We start from the raw sequence: 22,871 nt of genomic DNA, 5'->3' as shown, positions 1-22,871 counted from the left end.
ATCATCTTTGAAATGCAAGAGAAAGGCCATAATGTATTATTCCAGCCCAGGTGCAATTTAGATTTTGGCCACTAGATGGCATCAGTGTGTGTGCAAAGTTTAAATTCTCACAGTTTCCATATTGTGCATATGAGACTCTTTTATAAAACACTGAAGCGAGTGTGATATTCCTGGTAACAGGAAATATTGTTCTAACAAGTTTTCATCTCTCCTTAAATGACATTTTTGGGGAAAAAAGCCAACTCGGCTCCTTCACTCATTGAACCAGGTGCTCATTCATCACAAAACCCACTGATATTGCCAACTACTTGAATGACTTTTTCATTGGCAAGATAAGCAAACTTAGGGATGACATGCCAGCAACAAACACTGACACTACACATCCAAGTATATCTGACCAAATTATGAAAGACAAGAATTGTACTTTTTAATTCCGTCAAGTAAGTGTGGAAGAGAGGAAAACAATTATTGTCTATCAACAATGACAAGCCACCGGGGTCTGACAATCTGGATAGAAATTACTGAGGATAATAGCAGACGATATTGCCACTCATATTTGTCACATCTTCAATTTAAGCCTACTAGTGACCCCAAGAACACCATCCCCACCGTCAAACATGGAGATGGAAACATTATGCTTTGGTGGTGTTTTTCTGCTAAGGGGACAGGACAACTTTATCGCATCAAAGGGATGATGGACGGGGCCATGTACCGTCAAATCTTGGGTGAGAACCTCCTCCCCTCAGCCAGGGCATTGAAAATGGGTCGTGGATGGGCGTTCCAGCATGACAATGACCCAAAACACACGGCCAAGGCAACAAAGGAGTGGCTCAAGAAGAAGCACATTAAGGCCCTGGAGTGGCCTAGCCAGTCTCCAGACCTTAATCCCATAGAAAATCTGTGGAGGGAGCTGAAGGTTCGAGTTGCCAAACGTCAGCCTCGAAACCTTAATGACTTAGAGAAGATCTGCAAAGAGGAGTGGGACAAAATCCCTCCTGAGATGTGTGCAAACCTGGTGGCCAACTACAAGAAACATCTGACCTCTGTGATTGCCAACAAGGGTTTTGCCACCAAGTACTAAGTCATGTTTTGCAGAGGGGTCAAATTCTTATTTCCCTAATTAAGATGCAAATCATTTTATTACATTTTTGACATGCGTTTTTCTGGATTTTTTTGTTGTTATTCTGTCTCTCACTGTTCAAATAAACCTACCATTAAAATTATAGACTGATCATTTCTTTGTCAGTGGGCAAACGTACAAAATCAGCAGGGGATCAAATACTTTTTTTCCCTCACTGTACATACACATGGATTTAGTACTGTATATATGTGGTAGTGGTGGAGTAGGGGCCTGAGGGCACACAGTGTGTTGTGAAATCTGTGAATGTATTATAATGTTTTTTTAAATTGTACAAATGCCTTAATTTTGCTGGACCCCAGGACAGCAGCTTATGGGGATCCATAATAAATGCAAGTACAAATCCAATTACAAAATACTCATAAGAGACCCCATGCAGCTCCTTAGTTGTACGTATTTCCAGAAATCTCCCTTATCTGTCAAATGATATTTTCCATTCAGGTCCTGATAGGGCATAAGCACTCCTTTTTCATATAGATCCCCTACTGCATGCAGGCCTTGTCTAAGCCATACCTCCCAGATAAATGAATGTTTTCCTATGTAAACCGATGTGTTATGCCATATGGAAGAATAAATTCCAAACATCTAATGTATCTTAACCCATAACTCTTGGGAATGTTGTAGGATTGGGTTAAGCCTCTTCAGTTGCCTTTCTCTGAATACTTTTTTGTGATAAGGCCTCAATAGGCTTAAACAGGGCTGTGACAGACCTCTCAATCTGAGTCCAATCCCAAATGGGAATCATAATTTTCCCAGTGTCTGGCTAATTTGGCTACTTCAAATGATATGTTGTATAGTTTTACTTTGGGTAATGCTAGTCCTCCTTTATCCATTGGACCATATAACAGGCTCACATTTATTCTGGGTTTTTTCCCATCTTAAATAGTAAGAGAGAAATGGCCACAGGGAGCATCATGGACACATAATTAAACTGTGGGACTACAACCATTTTAACAGTATTTATTTTACCCCATAAAGTAAGATTTTAGCAACCTCCATTTATCAAGACTATTCTTTATTTTTTGTAGTAGTGGCATCATATTAATTTGCACGATATTCTGTAGTTCGTTACTCAATTTTATACCCAGTTATTTCATCCCTGATGGCACCCATTTGATCTGTAATGAAGTAATTGCAACAGGAGGACAGAATTTGGATACAGGCATAGCCAATTAATCTTATAATCAGATATCTTTGAGAACATGTCAATTGTGTTCAAAACCAAAGAGATTGATGTGGCCGGTTCCCTTAATAAGTAACAATATATCGTCAGCATATAAAAACAGGTTATGCTCTCTGGCACCCCCCATCACTCCTTTGATTCCTGAATCAGCTCTGATTGCTGCTGCCAAGGGCTCCAAAAATACAGTAAAAAGGAGAGGTGAGAGAGGACTACCCTGCTGGGTTCCCCTCGACAGATTATAAAAAGGAAGAGATCATACCATTTGTGAGAACCGCTGCTCTTGGATTGGAGTATAATACCTTAACCCACTTGATAAATCCAGGGCCAAAGCCAAACTTCTCAAGGGTATATGTCAAAAAGCCCACTCCACCCTATCGAATACCTTCTCTGCATCTAGGGAAAGGGCTGCCACCTGAGTAAACTCTTTTTGACTCAGCCACATGAGGTGAAGCAAATGTCTAAGATTGTATGTGGAGGTTCTACTTTTTAATATGAGGTAAAATCTTCTCCAGCCTCATGGCTAGTATTTTGGAGAGCACCTTGCAATCAACTCCAATTAAACTGAAAGGGCGAAAACTCCCTGGATCAGTGGGGTCTCTATCCTTCTTGAGAATTAATGAGATTTGTGCCTTATTAAAAGTGTCAGTTAGCTGCTCCAGTTCCAGAGCTCCTGCATACATAGGTGTTGTCAAGTTGTGTATGGTTCACACTGCAGCTCTTTGCCCAAACTTGAAAAAGGCCTTTAAGGACTGAAGGACGCAAGGGACAACTCAATTTTCTTCTAACTTCTTTTATTTCTTTAGTCAGTTAGTTAGTTAATTAGTTCTTTAGTTAGCTTGATAATTAGTTAATTAGGTTGATAACCTTTAAAGGCAAAACACAAAAATAAATATACATTACTTCAAGTAAGGTCATTTCAAATTAAATACATAATCTCAATGTAGTCATATTATCTAAATTATACTATATACTAAATTAGACAATTGGTCTCAATTCTCAACACAAATAAACACCTAAGTTGCAACAATTTTACACAACAATGTCCATGTGCCTACCGGTTGAGTCTCCAGAATCCTAAATGAGCTGAATGTGTATGGATGAGTCTCCTCTTCCGTGAAGGACTTCCAGTGAAATGCTTTTCCACCAAACATTTCACCACCTGCTATCACAAAGGTGCACCAGTATATATGTTCCCCAGGGAAACACAAGCTAATGATGGGTTCCACAATGCATACACTCTTTCGCCCCCTGCTGGTGTTTTATCTTTGAAATCAGTTGAAAATCTGAACGCCTTGAATATCAATACCTGTCTTTTGACGCAACACCTCCCACTTGATCTCCTGGTTCTTGAACCCAAGGAGGTCACATCGGCTCCATCTTCGATGGCTTTACTTCTGCTCTTCTACAGGTAATAACACAACCAATCGCCTGACGTCCCTGTGAAGAATTGTAGCAGGGATTTTGGTTGAACGTTTCTTTGCTTTGTCTCCACAAACATGCTTCAAAGTTGAGATGGGATAACTTGGGAAGGTTCGTATATTTGCATCTCTCACAATGCCCTCCTTGTCAGCGTTGACATTGACGACCCTACCAAGCTTATACTGACTCCTCAAAGCATTCTGGTCTGCAAGCCAGACGACGTCTCCAACGGCCACGTTTCGCTGCTTTGTGTGCCACTTACTCCTCACAAACAGGTTAGGTCCAGCCAACTGACTCCACTTCCTCCAGAACCAGTTAACTTCTGCTTGAATGACTCTTAACCGTTTGTAGGAGTAGTCTTCAAACTCAAAGCTTCCTAAGTCTCCGCTAGGTCCAGTCCTTCCAAGCAGAAGAGAATTAGGGCTGTTGTATTCTATGCAGTCCTCCCGGCTCTGAGTCCTGGCATCTATGGGCCTTTCATTGGCAAGGTTAGCAGCCATGAACATAAATGTTTGAAACTCACTCCATGTGAAGAGTCCTTCGCCTCTCATATTGTGCAAGGCCCGCTTCACAGTGCGAACAGCTGCTTCTGCAGCACCATTCCTGTGAGGGGAGTCTGCTGGGTGGATCTTCCAGCTCCACTCTGTTCCATGCTTTGAAGCTTCATTTTCAAGCTCAGATGTAATTTGTTGATCCAGGAAGTGGTAGAGCTCTTTGAGGGCAGGTCTGGCACCCACAAAGTTCTTTCCAGGATCTGACCAGAGTTTCTTTGGATGCCCTCTCAGTGCCGTGAATCTTTGGTAGGCCAGTAAGAAGCCTTCAGTTGACTGGTTACTGACAACATCTGTGTGTATAGCTCTGGATGCCATACAGCAGAAGACAATTCCCCACACCTTGAGCTTGACTTTCTTTCTCACCTCGTCCTTGACTTCATATGGTCCAAATAAGTCCACTGTTGTATACTCAAATGGTCTGGCTGGTGTTATACGCTCGGGTGGAAGGTCACTCATGATCTGTTGGCACTTTCTGGCCCTAGCCTTTCTGCACACCACACAGTTGTCAACTCTCTTTTTAGCCAGCTTCCGGCCTTTTATCACCCAGGCTTTCTTCCTCATCCGGAGGAGTGTACCTGCTATTTCTTCATGGTTTGCATCATGAGCCTCTTGGGCTAGGAGAGTGGATATCCATGCCTCATATGGTAGAATTGGTACAGCAGTCTCGTCCTCATCAAAGATCTTGAACCTCCCTCCACAAACCAAGAGCCCAGTCTCTTCATCTCTGTAAACAGCGAGTCTGTTGAGAGTGGTGCCTTGAAAGGTTATACCTTCTTGAGCTGCAAGGAACAGGTCTCTTAGTGCATCTTCACACTCCCCAACAGTGAGTACAGCTTGTTTGCCTCTGGACTTCCAGTTTGTTGAAAGAATTTCCTTCCACTTTGGTTTATCTGAGGCTGAATTCCTGGTCAACACTTCTTTCCATTTCGTTGCAGCTCTCCAAACCCAGGCAATGACTCGGATCAGCCTGGTCAGGCTGCTGAATTTCCTGATGTCAATCAGTTTTGTTACCGCAGAGCCAGCTGGTGGTCTTCGGATCTTAGTCTTAGGTTCATCTGGGTTATTTTGCCTGCTTTGCTGTGCATCACTCTGACCTTCCTTCTGAACTTCAACTTCAGGAAGTACATCATTCTTGTTTCTCTTGGCCTGCGCTCTGGTCAGTGCTGCAGAGAAATATTTCCTTTGAAGTTTGTTTATGCCTTCCTTGGCATAAGCTGCAATTTCTTTGGCTGACTTCTGTGGCCACTCTTCCATGGGTTGCCGCAGGAACGCTGGTCCATTTTGCCACATGGAATCTTCTTGGAGGTCTTCCGGGGCTGCCCCTCTTGTTATGATGTCAGCACTGTTCAGGCCTCCCGGGATCCACCACCAGTCTTCGACAGATGTGGATTTCTGGATCTCTCCAACTCTGTTCGCGAAGAAAGATTGATACCCATAACTGTCTCTCTGGATAGCTCCCACCACAGTTTGACTGTCCAGCAGATGGAGCCATCGTTCAATTTCTATACGACTGTGTTTTTCAACGTACTTTCGAAGTCGTGCTGCGCAGACAGCACCGCAGATTTCAGCTTTCACTGCCTCCCCCTTTTGGTCCAAAGGTGTGAGTTTTGCTTTGGACTCAACCAACCTGACTTGGATGCCTTGCTCGGTTTCCCATCTGAAGTACACTACGGCTCCATAGCTCTTCTCACTTCCGTCAGAGAATGTTATTCCCCAAGGTTTACCAATCCAGTTGACTGGTGTGAGGCTTCTGTGGAAGGTGATTTGGCTAAGACGTGTGTACTCCTCAAACAGTTTGATGGCTTCTTCTCTCAATTGTTCAGACAGAGGTTTGTCCCACGTGTTTCGGGTCAGAGTTTTGCCTCCAGCTTCTTGAAACGCCTTTCTGACAAGAATGGCGCCCTTTTGTTTGGCAGGTGTGACGAGGCCTATTGGGTCATACAGGCTAGCTACTTGGCTTAGCAGTTCTCTTCTCGTCAGTGGGTTTGGAGTTTTCCCTCTCACCTCTTCTTCAAGGAGATTTTGTCCAACTCTCATCTTCTTTTTCCTCTTTGAGAAATTGATTGAAGTCATAAGGTACAGTTTGTCCTCTTCAACAAGGTATCCAACTCCAAGGGCTTTATTGTCTCCTTTCCTCATCTGGTTTGGGAGAATAAGTACTGTCCCTGACACCGCTCCTTGTTCTCCTGGTACGATCTCCTGCCTCCCACTTTGGCCTGACCGGACCCAGGGTTTGAGGAAGAATCCGCCTGTCCTCAGGATCTCTTCAACTCCTTTGGTGTCCTTGTCCAGCTTTTGTAAGTCATTATGGGAAGTCAGGATGTCATCGACATAGGCATCCTCTTCAAGGATCCTACGTTCCTCCTCCAGGTGAGCGAACATGGGCAGTTTTGCTGTCTCTCTCATGGCCAGTTGTGCAATGCACCCTGCTGGTCGATCGCCAATGTTGACTCTGGTGATGGCATACTCTTCAATCTCTTCCTCCTCAGTGTTTCTCCAGAGAAATCTGTGGAGATGCATCTCCAGGTTTTCTAACCACACCGAATTGTACATCTTCCTGATGTCGCCAAGAGCAGCATGGACACCTCTTCTGAACCTGAGTAGTACTGCTCGGATGGGATTGAGAACATCAGGCCCTTTCAGCAGCAGGTCATTCATGCTGACCCCTTTAAACTTCTGGCTGCTGTTCCATACCAGTCGCACAGGTGTTGTGACAGAGTGTGGGTTTGGCGCCACCAAGTGGCTGACATACCATACTGGTCCTTTCCAGCTGGCGATCATCTCTTTGGTGAGTTTCTTTGCTGCTCTTCTCTCCACCATTTCATGCACTTGAGCTGTGTAGGCTATTTTCCACTCTGGCTCTTTCTTGAGTTGTTTTTCTGTTCTTAAGAAGGTGGCTTCAACCCCACTCCTGTTGTAAGGAAGGGAACTTGGATCTTGAATCCAGGGGTATTTTGTGTCCCAGTGCGGTTTATCGCTGTGAGCATCTGCTTTGATGTAGGTGAGGCCTTTCCTTATGATCTCCAGCTCCCTTTCCTCACTCAGAGTCATTTCCTTGCCTCCTGGTTGACAATTGCCGCACCGGCATCCTCCACACTTCGGTTCGCAAGCTGCTCCAATGCTATCCCATTTCCACCAATCCAAGAACTCTCTGCGAGCTACTGTGCTTTTGGTTTCAGCTGTGAACTCTTGTGTTTTAGTTATCTCTTGATACTTGACAGCGGTTGCTCTCATGGATCGAGCAAAGTGCGTTCCAGACCTGTGCGCGGCCATATCGACTTCTTCAAACAGATCTGGATGTGCTCCACCAACAATCTTTCCTAGCGGGCTCTCCCATAAGACAAGGTCTCCAATCACCTTCACTCTTTGCGGAGCAAGTCTTCCTTCGCGGTGGCTTATCAGTAGCTCAATGCTCTCCGGTCTCCTCAGAGCTCCTAGACTGACTTCTGGGAAGAACTTCTTGAGTTGCTCAGGTTTGATGACTCTGTGGATGTTGGCAATTTCATTCAAACCATAGCAGACAAGCTCATGGGCTCTTTCTGTGCCTCTAGGCATTTTGACCCTCACTCTGAGGAGATATCTTCTGGTTTTAACCTTCATGGCCATCCCCCCAACTCCATGGACGACTAAAGTGATGTTTTCACTTCGAAGATTTAATCTCCTGGCAGCTCTGTGGGTGATATAATTTGTGTCCGATGCCAAGTCGATCAGGGTTCCAATTTTTTGTCCTGCATTGGCAGTTACCTCGAGCAGCATTAGAATAACTGGCAATTCTTCTACTGCACTTGACACAATCTCTCCAAGCTGGATCTTTTCACCACAGTTTGTCTTTGCGGTGATGTTGGTGAACGCTCTCTTGAATTTGTCTACCATCTCTGGGGAGAGTTTAGATACAAATTCTTCCTGCTCCTCAGTCCGCGTTCTCACATTGAATTGTCTTCTTTCTGAGTCACTCCTCCTGAAGTCTCCCTTCAGGCATAGAAAGAAATGGTCTTTTTTACAGTTTCTGTTCCTGCACAGGTATGTCTCTTTGCATTCATCATCTTCTCCATGACAGACCAAGCACCTCTTGCAGGCCCCCAGCTTTTCTACAGCAGCCAACTTTTCCACTGGCTTCAGTTCCTTGAAACGCTTGCAAAATAATATTTTTTCTCTGTGCTTTTCATCACCACACACAACACAGCCTCCTTTCGTTGTGGACCGCGTGGACGCATATTTCCTCTCCATGCAAGCATTTCTCTTTTCTGGCCTTTCACTCACTCCCAGCTGCTCCAGTTTTTCAAGAATTTCCTCTTGTGTTTTCAGGAATTTAAGAAGGTTCTCAAAGTGATTATCTGGTGTGACATTATTCCTCGGATTAACCATGAAGACAAGCCACTCCCTCTTGATGTCGTCAGGTAACTTGCTTTCTATGGATCTGATCACTAGAGGGTTGTTGATGGCTCCTGTGTTTCCAAGCTCCGTGAGGTCATCCAGGGCCTTCTCTATAGTTTGGATCATGTCGATAACTTTCCTAGGCTGATTTGCCCTTAAAGCAGGAATTTTCTCCAGATCCTCCATTATCTCCAAGGCAATTGTAGACTTGTTTCCATATCTGTTCTCCAGCACCCTGAACATGTCCTCAGCAGTGTTGTAGGAAGACAAACGGAGGCCTCTGCATATCCTCTCATCTATACTGTCAATGAGTTGGATCCTCTTTACCTCGACTGAGCCTGTTGGTTCCCCCTGCTTTTGCAGACTCTCCCAGTCTCTTCTCCATCGATGGAAGTTCCTTTTATACCCACTGAACTTGGGTAGACAGATTGGCTTTATCCTCAGTGTCGGTTGTGGAGCTGCCATGGGCACCTGCGGCACTCTCCCTCCGACTCTCTCCTCTTCTGCAATTCTTTGTGCTGTGAGAAATCCTGCCCTCCTTGCTTCAAGGTTGTTGCCGAATGCCTTCAGATCCTTCACTCTCCCTCCGAGCCTTTCCTTTTCTGCCACCGGAATCCACATCTCCCACTCTGCTAGGCTTGCGATTGCATTTTGGACTTGTGTTTTCACCCTATCCCACCGTAGCTCAAAGCCATCTCTGTTTACAGCGGTAACAGGTATCTGAGCAACTCCATCACAGGCTGTCTCGGCTTCATGGATTGCAGACTTCACCTCATTTTCGCCATATCTAGGCCATAGATTGGACTGGACCATCTCCCTGACCTCATCCAATCGTGCTTCGCATTCTTGGAATGTCTTCTCAACTTCAGTCTGCTTCTCCTTGCTCAGTTCAGCTTCTTCACCCTCATCGGTTCCAGCTTCAATGTCTGCCAGAAGGCCAGCCCTGTACTCGTCATTTGTCTCACTGACCGTCCTCGCCTCCGACTTGAGCTTCTTGAACTCCTCTTGTAGTTCTCTTTTAGTCATGTGCTTTGCAACTCTGCTGAGGAAGTTCGCCTGCTTGGTAAAAGTGCTTTTAGCTAAAGTTCTTTTTTTCTTCAGCTCCTTCACTGTTATTCCAAGAGCTTCCTCCGCCATGTTGAGATGTCAGTCAATACTCCTCTCTGCGACGACAGCTTTCCTGACTTCAGGCCGTTAATCCTTTTGTCTTCACTGCCACGCGGTTATCAACTGTCAAGTTGTGTATGGTTCACACTGCAGCTCTTTGCCCAAACTTGAAAAAGGCCTTTAAGGACTGAAGGACGCAAGGGACAACTCAATTTTCTTCTAACTTCTTTTATTTCTTTAGTCAGTTAGTTAGTTAATTAGTTCTTTAGTTAGCTTGATAATTAGTTAATTAGGTTGATAACCTTTAAAGGCAAAACACAAAAATAAATATACATTACTTCAAGTAAGGTCATTTCAAATTAAATACATAATCTCAATGTAGTCATATTATCTAAATTATACTATATACTAAATTAGACAATTGGTCTCAATTCTCAACACAAATAAACACCTAAGTTGCAACAATTTTACACAACAATGTCCATGTGCCTACCGGTTGAGTCTCCAGAATCCTAAATGAGCTGAATGTGTATGGATGAGTCTCCTCTTCCGTGAAGGACTTCCAGTGAAATGCTTTTCCACCAAACATTTCACCACCTGCTATCACAAAGGTGCACCAGTATATATGTTCCCCAGGGAAACACAAGCTAATGATGGGTTCCACAATGCATACACTCTTTCGCCCCCTGCTGGTGTTTTATCTTTGAAATCAGTTGAAAATCTGAACGCCTTGAATATCAATACCTGTCTTTTGACGCAACAGGTGTTAATATAGGAGTTAATGTGTCAAAATTACTGTTATAGGACTCAACTGAAAAGCTGTCTAATCCTGATGACATTCCAGACTTCATTGAGGTGATGGCTGTTCTTATCTCTAGTATAGGAGCATCCAACAGGGAAGCCGTCTAATCTTCGTGACTTTCCAGACTTTGTAGAGGTGGTGGCTGTTATTTCAGATTCTAGTATAGATTCAGATTCTAACTGGGAAGCATCTAATCTTGGTGACTTTTTCTATTTCTATTCTATTTTTCTATTCTACTTTTTCTATTTTCTATTTCTTTGTGTTTAGCCGAGTGTGGTTCCTAATCAGAGGCAGCTGTCTATCGTTGTCTCTGATTGGGAATCATACTTAGGCAGCCCTTTTTCCCCTCCTTCAGTTGTGGGATCTTGTTTTTGTACAGCTCAGTAAAGCCTGCAGAACGTGACGTTTGTTTTCCATTATTTTGATTTAGTGTTCTGAGTTACAATAAATATAAATATGAGCACTTTCCACGCTGCACCTTGGTCTCCTTCACATTACGAAAACCGTCACAATAGGAGCATCCAACTGGGACGCCGTCTAATCCTGGTGACTTTCCAGACTTCATTGAGGTGATGGCTGTTCTTATATCAGATCCTTGTATAGGAGCATCTACCTGGAAAGCCATCTAATCCTGGTGAATGCTGCTCTTATCTCAGATTCTAGTATAGGAGCATCTACTTGGGAAGCCATCTAATCCTGGTGAATGCTGCTCTTACCTTAGATTCTAGTATAGGAGCATCTACTTGGGAAGCCATCTAATCCTGGTGAATGCTGCTCTTATCTCAGATTCTAGTATAGGAGCATCCACATCCTGTATTTGGCCCTCCGAAGCTCTATCTTATAAAGAATGGCATTACATTTTGTTGGGTCTCAGTAACATTCAGACTTATAAAGAGCTGAATGAAAGTCACAAGACACATTGTTAATATCTTTTGTACCAGTCATTACCTCCCACTTCCATTTTTGATAGCAGGTATTATGAAACTGGCTTCTTTTTGTTTAAATTGTCTAGCCAATAATTTACCAAAAACATTCACCACTTTCATCAGTTTGTCGTCATCCTTTTTGTTATAGATCTCTTGTAATTGGAACTTCAGATCACAGACTTGTTTCAACAGTGACTCAGTATTGTTTTTGAATAACTCTTTTTCCAGCTCTTTAATTTGAGACTCCAGCTTTTCAACTCTATCTTCCTTTTTCTTTCTACTGGTCTGTGCTATTATTTTGCCCCTAACATAAACGTTGGTCGTCACCATACTGTACTCAATTTGTCAGTGGAACCAATGTTTGTTTGAAAAAAAAAAACTTGAGGTCTTCATTCAGGTGAAAGGTTAAATGTTTTGTCTTGGAATAAGGACGTATTCATCCTCCATCTAACGCTTTCCTCAGCCATATCAGCCTCCACTGCTATACATAATCCCACTGTTGTGTGGTCAGTCAAATCAATAACCCCTATTTTACTATCTATCACATCTTTAGTCATACTCTTGGAAATTAGGAAGTAATCTATCCTGGAATGAGATTTATGGTTATGCGAATAAAACGTATAGTCCTCCTCTCTAGGATTGACAAGCCACCGTATATCTACCAGACCCAGATCCCTCATTAATATGTGTGTCGCTGCTCTGTCCCTTGGTACAGTTTTAGAATTACTAGTTATCAAGTATACCATCTTGAACCTGGTTAACTTAGGGCTAGGCGTCCCGCCAGCGGGACACCTGTCGACAACTTCCGGTGAAATTTGAAGGAGCGCAATTCAAATAAACAATCATAAAAATTATGGACATTAAACATTTAGGTACATACAACTGTCTTATATTGGTTAAAAGTTTACATGCTTGTTCATCTAACTGCATTGTCCGATTTACAATAGGCTTTACAGCGAAAGCATGCCATGAGATTGTTTGAGGACGGCGCCCTACATCAACATATTTTTCCACCGGCACAGGCTTCATAAAATCACAAACAGCGATTAAATATTCACTTACTTTTTGAAAATCTTCCTCTGATTTTCAATCCAAAGGGTCCCAGCTACAACATGTATGGTCGTTTTGTTAGATAAAATCCTTCTTTATATCCCAAAAAGTCTGTTTAGTTGGCGCCATCGATTTGAGTTCAACATGCAGAGAAAGGAATCCAAAAAGCTACTGCTAAACTTTGTTAAAACAAGTCAACCTACGTTTCTATTCAATCCTCAGGTACCCTAAAATGTAATTAAACTATAATATTTCATACGGAAAGAAGTATGTTCAATAGAAAAGTAAAATTAGCAAGTGCGCATCCTCTTCGTCGTGCGCCCACAGACTGATCTCCAACTGTGACTCCCTGTACCAAAACTCAAAATTCTTCCTCGTTTTGGAAGAAACAAGCCTGAAACCTTGAACAAAGGCTGTTGACATCTAGTGGAAGCCATATGAATTGCAATCTGGGAGCTGGAATTGCATAGGACCCATAGCTTTCCATTGAAAGAGAATGGGCTCTCCAAAAAAAATATTCCGGTTGGTTTTTCTTTGGATTTTCTCCTACCATATCAATTGTCTTATAGTTTTCTATCCAATGGTACCAATTATATGCATATCCTGGCTTCTGGGCCTGAGTAACAGGCAGTTTACTTTGGGCACGTCAGTCAGGCGGAAATTCTGAAAAAAGGACCCTAGCCCTAACAAGTTTTTAAAGCCCTCCCTTACTCGGTCCGCGAGACACTACAAGTGGTCACCCTAGTCCCAAGCCCCTCCCCCAATCCCCTACCCTTCTCAATTTAGCCATCTACTTGAAAATATACAGCACACCTTAGTAAAATATTAAAGGGAATATGAAAGAGTGCACCCCCTTCCTCTTATTTAACCAGCATATAGCTAACAATACTTGTATTCACCCACCAATTGGCAATAAGTAAAAAGAGTGGAGAATAAAAATAAACAAAACTGAAATTAAAGGAAAGGGAAATCATATAAAATCAGATCAATTAAAATAATGTCAATGTTGTTAGTTCCATATATTTACTTTACCGACATATTTGCTTAAGGGTAGTTTTGACCAGGCAACTTGAATACAGTCACTGAGTAGCCAACCGGCTAAACCTCCAGTGACCAAAATAGCATTGTAGCTATACAGTCTGAAATAGACAAATAGCTAAAACACTGTAGATATTAGTTAGCCTAATTTTCATTTCAGTGTCTATGCGATAGTATGTCACACAGACACAGTCCCATATAGAACTCACCAGCCAATATATCTATGCCATCCATGCCCTTATTTCTGGTCCTCTTAGTTTTTCTTGAGGAATTCCATCGCCTTCGATAGTCATCGAAGCTCTGTCTTTCCCCCTTCAATGTAAAGCATAGCACAGCTGGGTAGGCGAGTGTGAAATATACATCCAACTCATTCAGCCTCTTCCTTGTTGCAGTAAAAACCCTCCTTTTATCCGCCAACTCCTTGGTCATATCGGGAAAGAATGATAGCTTGCAGCCCTTCCAGGTCACCTCTCTCTTCTCCCGATACATTCCCTTTACAGTGACCAGTACTCTCTCTCTCTTCAGATCCCTGAGAAAGCGGATGATGATTGGTCTAGGCGGCTGATTCTCGTGTGGTATTGGTGCTAGGGAACAGTGGACTCGTTGAACCTCAGATTAATCCAGATCCACCCCCAGAGCCTACAAGACAATTAGACTCCCGCAATCCCTCGGCTTGCAATCCTCCAAACCTTGACCCCTAAAAGTCTTAAATTGAGGCGCCTGTCTCGGTTAGCTGCTCTGCCTCATCTAGCCTCTGTGATATGACAGATACATCTTCTTGCATATCCATCTGAGATTGTTTGACCTGAGAAACATCCGATTCAAGAGATTCAAGAATGGTGCTGACTCTACCCATTTCCTCCATGCCCTTCTGTAAGGATGATTGCAAGGCTGACAACGAGCTGGCTTCTATGTTCTGCCCTTTCAAAGTCATGCTTGTTGAAGTGCTAGCAACAGAGCTAGCCTTGTTAAGCGCTGCTCCAGCGATTGCACCAGTGATTGCGCCAGCGATTGTGCTACGTTGAAGTAAATAAAAGTACATTTCCCCTCAAACAATTATACTAAATGTACTATTCTATTGAGTAAATTGGGAGGGTTTTATCAGAAGGCTCCATTCGAAGAACCACCTTGCTTTGCAGCATCGTGTGGCTCCCCAGTAATCTACACTGTTTCCCTAATAAATAAGGAGACTTGTCACTGGCAGTGTAATAAACCTGATGTTGAAGCCAGTGAGCTTTTAATGTCTATGAGCCTTTGTTTGCCATTGAAATGCATTGGGAGTAAATGATATTCAAGCGATATGAGTTGGGGCAGTCTGGACATTTGGAAACTGGTTTCGTGTTCATAGCTTAAATCATTTAAACTAGAGCTGGGTAAAGAAATCAAATAATAATGAGTATGTACGAAATCTAGAGTTATACTTTGCATTCAGCAAGCACATCAAATAATAATATTATGAGTATGTAAGAAATCTAAAGTTGTGCTTTGCCTTGAGCAAGCAAATCGGATAACAAGTATGCCCATAGTCCAGGGTCCGCGGTTATCAAACTATAGTGAAATATAAATACATGCCATTTGGGTTACTAACAGGTGGAAAACGCTCCTTGTATTTCCTCTTCTGTCCATTTCTGCATTTTGTAAGTTTCTATCCCCTTTTAATGTTATATTTTTTAATATTTTGACGGCAGCACGTACTGAATTCCATTTATTTACCTTCCCCAGGAAATAACTATGACCTCATCCCATGACCTCATCCAATTGAAAATAACTGTCTCGCCCTGATCTGTTTCACCTGTCCTTGTGCTTGTTTCCACCCCCCTCCAGGTGTCGCCCTTCTTCCCCATTATCCCCCCCCATTATCCCCCTTATACCTGTGTTTTCTGTCTGTGACAGTTTGTTTTGGTCGTTCGAAACCTACCAGTGGTTTCCCTTGCACCTGTCTTTGCTATAGTCCCTGTGTTCTAGTTTCCTGGTTTTGACCATTCCTGCCTGACCTGAGCCTGCCTGCTGATCCGGGGCCTTACACCCTCTCTGGATTATTGACCCCTGCCTGCTTTGACCTGTCGTTTGCCTGCCCCTGTTTAAAAAATAAACTTTTGTTTCTTCAACACTGTCTGCACCTGAGTCATTGGGGGTGGCAGGTAGCCTAGTAGTTAGAGTGTTGGACTCGTAACCGGAATGTTGCAAGATTGAATCCCTGAGCTGACAAGGTAAAAATCTGTCGTTCCACCCATGAACAAGGCAGTTAACCCACTGTTCCTAGAACGTCATTGAAAATAATAATTTGTTCTTAACTGACTTGCCTCGTTAAAACAAATAAATCTAAACATGATAATAATATTAAATCGTTTTCTGGTTTGGGTGAGAAGTTTACAAATAGGACAATTAAATTATTCATATTGAGTAACCATGCCTAATGAAAGCAGTCTGATCTATGCATTTGACTACATGGTATTCATATATTTTCTATGTGCCTTCCACCATTATGTAATCAGATATGGCTGAGAACATCCTATCGCTACTCCCTACAATAATGACTGCAAGGCAGACTTTGCCACATTATTAATATTTATACAGCTGTGAGAAGGCTCACTCAAAGTCAATGATTCCAGATAACAGCTCATTTAAAACACTGTCCAGGGAGGGAATAGATCATGATTGCTCCAGCCCTGTTTTCAGCCTGTATACTTGCCTGTTTTTGTGTTCATGGTAAGTACAGGTTGTTTTTCGAGAGACAGTTATATTTATCAACACTTTAACTTCCTGAAATGACAGAGCATCACATTGTTCCAAGCCTCCATAGAATGTTACATGCACTCCATACAAAATTGCACACCAGTATGTATGTATGTATGTTTACTTTCTAATAATTTCTCTCCAAGGCAACGAAAGGTGGCAGGAGTCCAACCAGCCTCAGAATGAAGTGAAGGAGAATATAAAGGTACTGTAGATTTACACATCCTCCACAAACATCACCTTAGCTACATCAGCTAGTTCATCAGACATGTTTATTATTGTCTTGGTGTCCAGGAGTTCCCTGCGACCACAATACACCCTGTCTTTCACTGCCCAGACATGAGCCCCTCTCCCACAGTTCCCACCTCAGGTGAGTCTCTCCTCTCCTCCTGTCCTTTCCTCTCCTTCTGAACCTCAGGTGAGTCTCTCCTCTCCTCCTGTCCTTTCCTCTCCTTCTGAACCTCAGGTGAGTCTCTCCTCTCCTCCTGTCCTTTCCTCTCCTTCTGAACCTCAGGTGAGTCTCTCCTCTCCTCCTGTCCTTTCCTCTCCTTCTGAACCTCAGGTGAGTCTCTCCTCTCCTCCTGTCCTTTCCTCTCCTTCTGAACCTCAGGTGAGTCTCTACTCTCCTCCTGTCCTTTCCTCTCCTTCTGAACCTCAGGTGAGTCTCTACTCTCCTCCTGTCCTTTCCTCTCCTTCTGAACCTCAGGTGAGTCTCTACTCTCCTCCTGTCCTTTCCTCTCCTTCTGAACCTCAGGTGAGTCTCTCCTCTCCTCCTGTCCTTTCCTCTCCTTCTGAACCTCAGGTGAGTCTAATCACAAGACGCTGTCCTTAATTCAACTGAGAGAAAAACACACCGGACAAAGTTGTTTCAGAACACTGCAGCCAAACAGTCTCCGTATGTGGTGTTAATGCTGATGTCCTTTGATTCCAGTGGAGTTGGTGAAAGCTGCAGATATCAAAGTCATAGCAGCTCTGGGGGACTCTCTGACGGTGGGTAGAATTAACTGTCCGACATTAGTAGCTATTCATCTCAGTAAATATGTCACTCTCCTCCTTAACAAATGTTGTGAATATTGTCTATGATCAATGTGGTGAATATTGTCTCTGGCCAATGTAGTGAATGAATTGTGTGTCTCTGTTGCAGACAGCTATTGCTGCCAATGGCTCCACCATTCTGTCAGTCCCTGTTGAATATCGACATGTTTCATGGAGGTGATTTTTACTTCAACAACAATTAAAGTGTAACTCAAATCAAATGTTATTTGTCACATGCGCTGAATACAACAGGTACAATACAACCTTACAGTTAAATGCTTACTTACAAGCCCTTAACCAACAATACTTTAGGAAGTTAAGATTTTTTTTAAATAAGTGTTATGTAAAATAGATAAGTAAAAAATAGAAAATAAAAGTAACATAATGAAACAGCAGTAAAATAACAAGCGAGGCTATATACAGGGTATTACGGTACAGAGTCAATGTGGAGGCTATATACAGGGTATTACGGTACAGAGTCAATGTGGAGGCTATATACAGGGTATTACGGTACAGAGTCAATGTGGAGGCTATATACAGGGTATTACGGTACAGAGTCAATGTGGAGGCTATATACAGGGTATTACGGTACAGAGTCAATGTGGAGGCTATATACAGGGTATTACGGTACAGAGTCAATGTGGAGGCTATATACAGGGTGTTACGGTACAGAGTCAATGTGGAGGCTATATACAGGGGGTACCGGTAAAGAGTCAATGTGGAGGCTATATACAGGGGGTACCGGTACAGAGTCAATGTGGAGGCTATATACAGGGGGTACCGGTACAGAGTCAATGTGGAGGCTATATACAGGGGGTACCGATACAGAGTCAATGTGCTGGGGGCGGTGAGTTGAGGTAATTGCGGTAATATGTACATGTAGGTAGAGTTAAAGTGACTATGCATAGATAATAAACAGAGAGTAGCAGCAGCGTAAAAGAGGGGTCTGGGTAGCCCTTTGATTAGCCGTTCAGGAGTCTTATGGCTTGGGGGTAGAAGCTGTTAAGAAGCCTTTTGAACCTCGACTTGGTGCTCCGGTACCACTTGCCGTGCGGTAGCAGAGAGAACAGTCTGACTAGGGCGGCTGGAGTCTTTGACAGTTTTTAGGGACTTCCTCTGACACCGCCTGATAGAGGTCCTGGATGGCAGGAAACTTGGCCCCAATGATTTTTACATTTACATTTACGTCATTTAGCAGACGCTCTTATCCAGAGCGACTTACAAACCACTTTACAATAGTACAATAGTACATCTATATATTTTTTTTTTGGGGGGGGGGGGGGGTTAGAAGGATTACTATATCCTATCCCAGGTATTCCTTAAAGATGTGGGGTTTCAGGTGTCTCCGGAAGGTGGTGATTGACTCCGCTGTCCTGGCGTCGTGAGGGAGCTTGTTCCACCATTGGGGTGCCTGAGCAGCGAACAGTTTTGACTGGGCTGAGCGGGAACTGTGCTTCCGCAGAGGTAGGGGGGCCAGCAGGCCAGAGGTGGATGAACGCAGTGCCCTTGTTTGGGTGTAGGGCCTGATCAGAGCCTGATATACTGGGCCGTACACACTACCCTCTGTAGTGCCTTTTTAAACCTTTTATTTCACCTTTATTTAACCAGCTATGCCAGTTGAGAGCAAGTTCTCATTTACAACTGTGACCTGGTCAAAATAAAGCAAAGCAGTGCAACACCGACAACAGAGGAACATGGAATAAAGAAACATACAGTCAAAAACACAATAGAAAAAAGTGTATGTACAGTGTGTGCAAATAAGGTAAGATAAGGGAGGTAAGGCAATAAAACGGCCATAGTGGCAAAATAATTACAATTTAGCAATTTAAACACACGAGTCATAGATGTGCAGAAGATGAATGTGCAAGTAGAGATACTGGGGTGCAAAGGAGCAACAAAAAAATAGCAGTATGGGGATGAGGTAGTTGGATGGGCTATTTACAGATGGGCTGTGTACAGGTGCAGTGATCTGTGAGCTGCTCTGACAGCTGGTGCTTAAAGTTAGTGAGGGAGATATGAGTCTCCAGCGATTTATTTTTTCAATTCATTCCAGTCATCGGCAGCAGAGAACTGTAAGGAAAGGCGACCAAAGGAGGAATTGGCTTTGGGGGTGACCAGTGAAATATACCTGCTGGAGCGCGTGCTACGGGTGGGAGCTGCTATGGTGACCAGTGAGCTGAGATAAGGCGGGGCTTTACCTAGCATAGACTTATAGATGACCTGAAGCCAGTGGGTTTGGCGACAAATATGTAGCGAAGGCCAGCCAACGAGAGCATACAGGTCGCAGTGGTGGGTAGTATATGGGGCTTTGGTGACAAAACGGATGGCACTGTGATAGACTGCATACAATTTGCTGAGTAGGGTGTTGGAGGCTATTTTGTAAATGACATCGCCGAAGTAGGATCGGTAGGATAGTTTGAGTTTGAGTTTATTTTATTTTTACAGGGACAGTGCACACTAATCAACGTTTCAGTAAAAGTGCCGGTTTTAGCCAGCCGGCTAATTTTCAACCGCAGTCCCTGGGCAGGTTATTAAAAACAATTACAATATAGACAATCATAGAACAGTGAGCACACGCAGAGTAACATAGGACAAGCAAGACATAGCATACAGACAGAGCAACATAGGACAAGCAAGATGTAGCATACAGACAGAGCAACATAGAACAAAAAGCAACAAGACAAAATCCATAAAAACAACAAAGTGTTTCCACACCTCACAAGCTACAGACAACAGACAACATGGAAAGCGGCAATACACAGCTAGGGATTATGTTCACAAATCTGATTGACCTTTAGCCATGTCTTCATGCATTTTGTGAAAGTGTGATATGTGGTGCAGTTATGTGTGTCTGATGGCAGTGTATTCCAGACATGGGACGCTCTCACAGAGAAAGCGGATTTACTAAAGGTGCTTTTCCTTAAGGGAACTATACAGTCACCTCTCATGGCAGACCTTGTGGATCTGCTGCCATATGTTTGGATTTTCTGTTTAACAAAAATACTGAGTGGAGGGGGAGCTAGGCCATTTAGGATCTTGAATACAAGACATGCGTTGGTGTATTGCACCAGATTTTCCCAACTCAGGAGCTCATGCTTTCTGAGGATGTAACAGTGATGATGGCTATTGGGCTTCCTATCGAGCACTTTGAGAGCCTGTTTGTAGACAGACTGAATAGGTTTTAATGTTGTATAGCAAGCTTGGGTCCAACTAGTCAGTTTTACGAGGGTATGTTTGGCAGCATGAGTGAAGGAGGCTTTATTGTGAAATAGGAAGCTGATTCTAGATTTAATTTTGGATTGGAGATGCTTAATGCGAGTCTGGAAGGAGAGTTTACAGTCTAACCAGACACCTAGGTATTTGTAGTTGTCCACATATTCTAAGTCAGAACCGTCCAGAGTAATGATGCTGGATGGGCAGGCAGGTGCGGGCAGCGATCGGTTGAAGAGCATGCATTTAGTTTTACTAGCATTTAAGAGCAGTTGGAGGCCACAGAAGGAGTGTTGTATGGAAGCTCAGAATGGTGAATGAATGGTGTTGTCTGCGTAGAGGTGGATCAGAGAATCACCAGCAGCAAGAGCGACATCATTGATATATACAGAGAAGAGAGTCGGCCCGAGAATTGAACCCTGTGGCACCCCCATAGAGTCTGCCAGAGGTCCAGACAACAGGCCCAACAATTTGACACACTGAACTCTATCAGAGAAGTAGTTGGTGAACCAGGCGAGGCAGTCATTTGAGAAACCAAGACTATTGAGTCTGCCGATAAGAATGTGGTGATTGGCAGAGTCGAAAGCCTTGGCCAGGTCGATGAAAACGGCTGCACAGTACTGTCTTTTATCTGTGGCAGTTATGATATTGCTTAGGACCTTGAGTGTGTCTGAGATGCACCCATGACCAGCTCGGAAACCAGATTGCATAGTGGAGAAGGTACGGTGGGATTCGAAATGGTCGGTGATCTGTTTGTTAACTTGGCTTTCAAAGATTTTAGAAAGGCAGGGCAGGATGGATATAGGTCTGTAACAGTTTGGGTCTAGAGTGTGTCCCCCTTTGAAGAGGGGGATGACTGAGGCAGCTTTCCAATCTTTATTGATCTCAGATGATATGAAAGAGAGGTTGGACAGGCTAGTAATAGGGGTTGCAACCATTTTGGCAGATCATTTAAGAAAGAGGGTCTAGGCCAGCTGATTTGTTGGGATCCAGATTTTGCAGCTCTTTCAGAACATCAGCTGTCTGGATTTGGGTGAAGGAGAAGCGGGGGGAGGATTGGGCAAGTTGCTGCGGGGGGTGCAGAGCTGTTGGACGGGGTAGGGGTAGCCAGGTGGAAAGCATGGCCAGCTGTAGAAAAAAATGCTTATTGAAATTATCGAATATTGTAGATTTATCGGTGGTGACAGTGTTTCCTAGCCTCAGTGCAGTGGGCAGCTGGGAAGAGGTGCTCTTATTCTCCATGGAGTTTACAGTGTCCCAAAACGTTTTGGAATTAATGCTACAGGATGCAAATTTGTGTTTGAAAAAGCTAGCCTTAGCTTTCCTAACTGACTGGGTGTATTGGTTCCTGACTTCCCTGAAAAGTTGCATATCACGGGAGCTGTTCGATGCTACTGCAGTACGCCACAGGATGTTTTTGTGCTGGTCAAGGGCAGTCAAATCTGGAGTGAACCAAGGACTATATCTGTTCTTAGATCTACATTTTTTGAATGTGGCATGCTTATTTAAGATGGCGAGGAAATCACTTTTAAAGAACAACCAGGCATCCTCTACTGATGGGATGAGGTCAGTCCCCTTCCAGGATACCCAGGCCAGGTCGATTAGAAAGGCCTGCTCACAGAAGTGTTTTAGGGAGCGTTTGACAGTGATGAGGGGTGGCCGTTTGACCGCAGACCCATTACGGACGCAGGCAATGAGGCAGTGACCGCTGAGATCCTGGTTGAAGACAGCAGAGGTGTATTTGAAGGGCAAGTTGGTCAGGATGATATCTATGAGAGAGTGCCCATGTTTACGGATTTGGGGTTGTCCCTGGTAGGTTCCTTGATAATTTGTGTGAGATTGAGGGCATCTAGCTTAGATTGCAGGACAGCCAGGGTGTTAAGCTTATCCCCGTTTAGGTCACCTAACAGTACGAACTCTGAAGATAGATGGAGGGCAATCAATTCACATATGGTGTCCAGGGAACAGCTGGGTGCTGAGGGGGGTCTATAACAAGTGGCAACAGTGAGAGTCTTATTTCTGGAGAGATGGGTTTTCAAAAGCAGAAGCTCGAATTGTTTGGGCACAGACCTGGATAGTAAGACAGAACGCCGCAGACTATTTCTGCAGTAGATTGCAACGCAGCACCCTTTGGCAGTCCTATCTTGTCGGAAAATGTTATAGTTGGGGATGGAAATTTCTGGATTTTTGGTGGCCTTCCTAAGCCAGGATTCAGACACAGCTAGGATGTCAGTGTTGGCGGAGTGTGCTAAAGCAGTGAATAAAACAAACTTAGGGAGGAGGCTTCTGATATTAACAT

General features: G+C 43.6%; 1 protein-coding gene across 2 annotated transcripts in view; it reads left to right on the top strand.

Annotated features, from left to right (window-relative positions):
- The first annotated feature begins 16,179 nt into the window (after nucleotides 1-16,179).
- LOC115183108 (phospholipase B1, membrane-associated) overlaps nucleotides 16,180-22,871 on the top strand; it is a 33,840-nt gene continuing 27,148 nt past the window's right edge. For both annotated transcript variants that reach the window (XM_029744446.1, XM_029744445.1), the window contains exons 1-5: nucleotides 16,180-16,300; nucleotides 16,474-16,532; nucleotides 16,622-16,697; nucleotides 17,259-17,317; nucleotides 17,472-17,539. In XM_029744446.1, coding sequence (XP_029600306.1) covers nucleotides 16,246-16,300; nucleotides 16,474-16,532; nucleotides 16,622-16,697; nucleotides 17,259-17,317; nucleotides 17,472-17,539 — 317 coding nt within the window. In that variant the 5' untranslated portion in view covers nucleotides 16,180-16,245. The remainder of the gene's footprint in view (nucleotides 16,301-16,473; nucleotides 16,533-16,621; nucleotides 16,698-17,258; nucleotides 17,318-17,471; nucleotides 17,540-22,871) is intronic.

The sequence above is a fragment of the Salmo trutta genome, unplaced genomic scaffold, assembly GCF_901001165.1.
Source record: "Salmo trutta unplaced genomic scaffold, fSalTru1.1, whole genome shotgun sequence".
NCBI classification, from domain to species: Eukaryota; Metazoa; Chordata; class Actinopteri; order Salmoniformes; family Salmonidae; genus Salmo; species Salmo trutta.
Note: the sequence above shows the minus strand (reverse complement) of the source record. Positions and strands in the feature narration are given on the sequence as shown.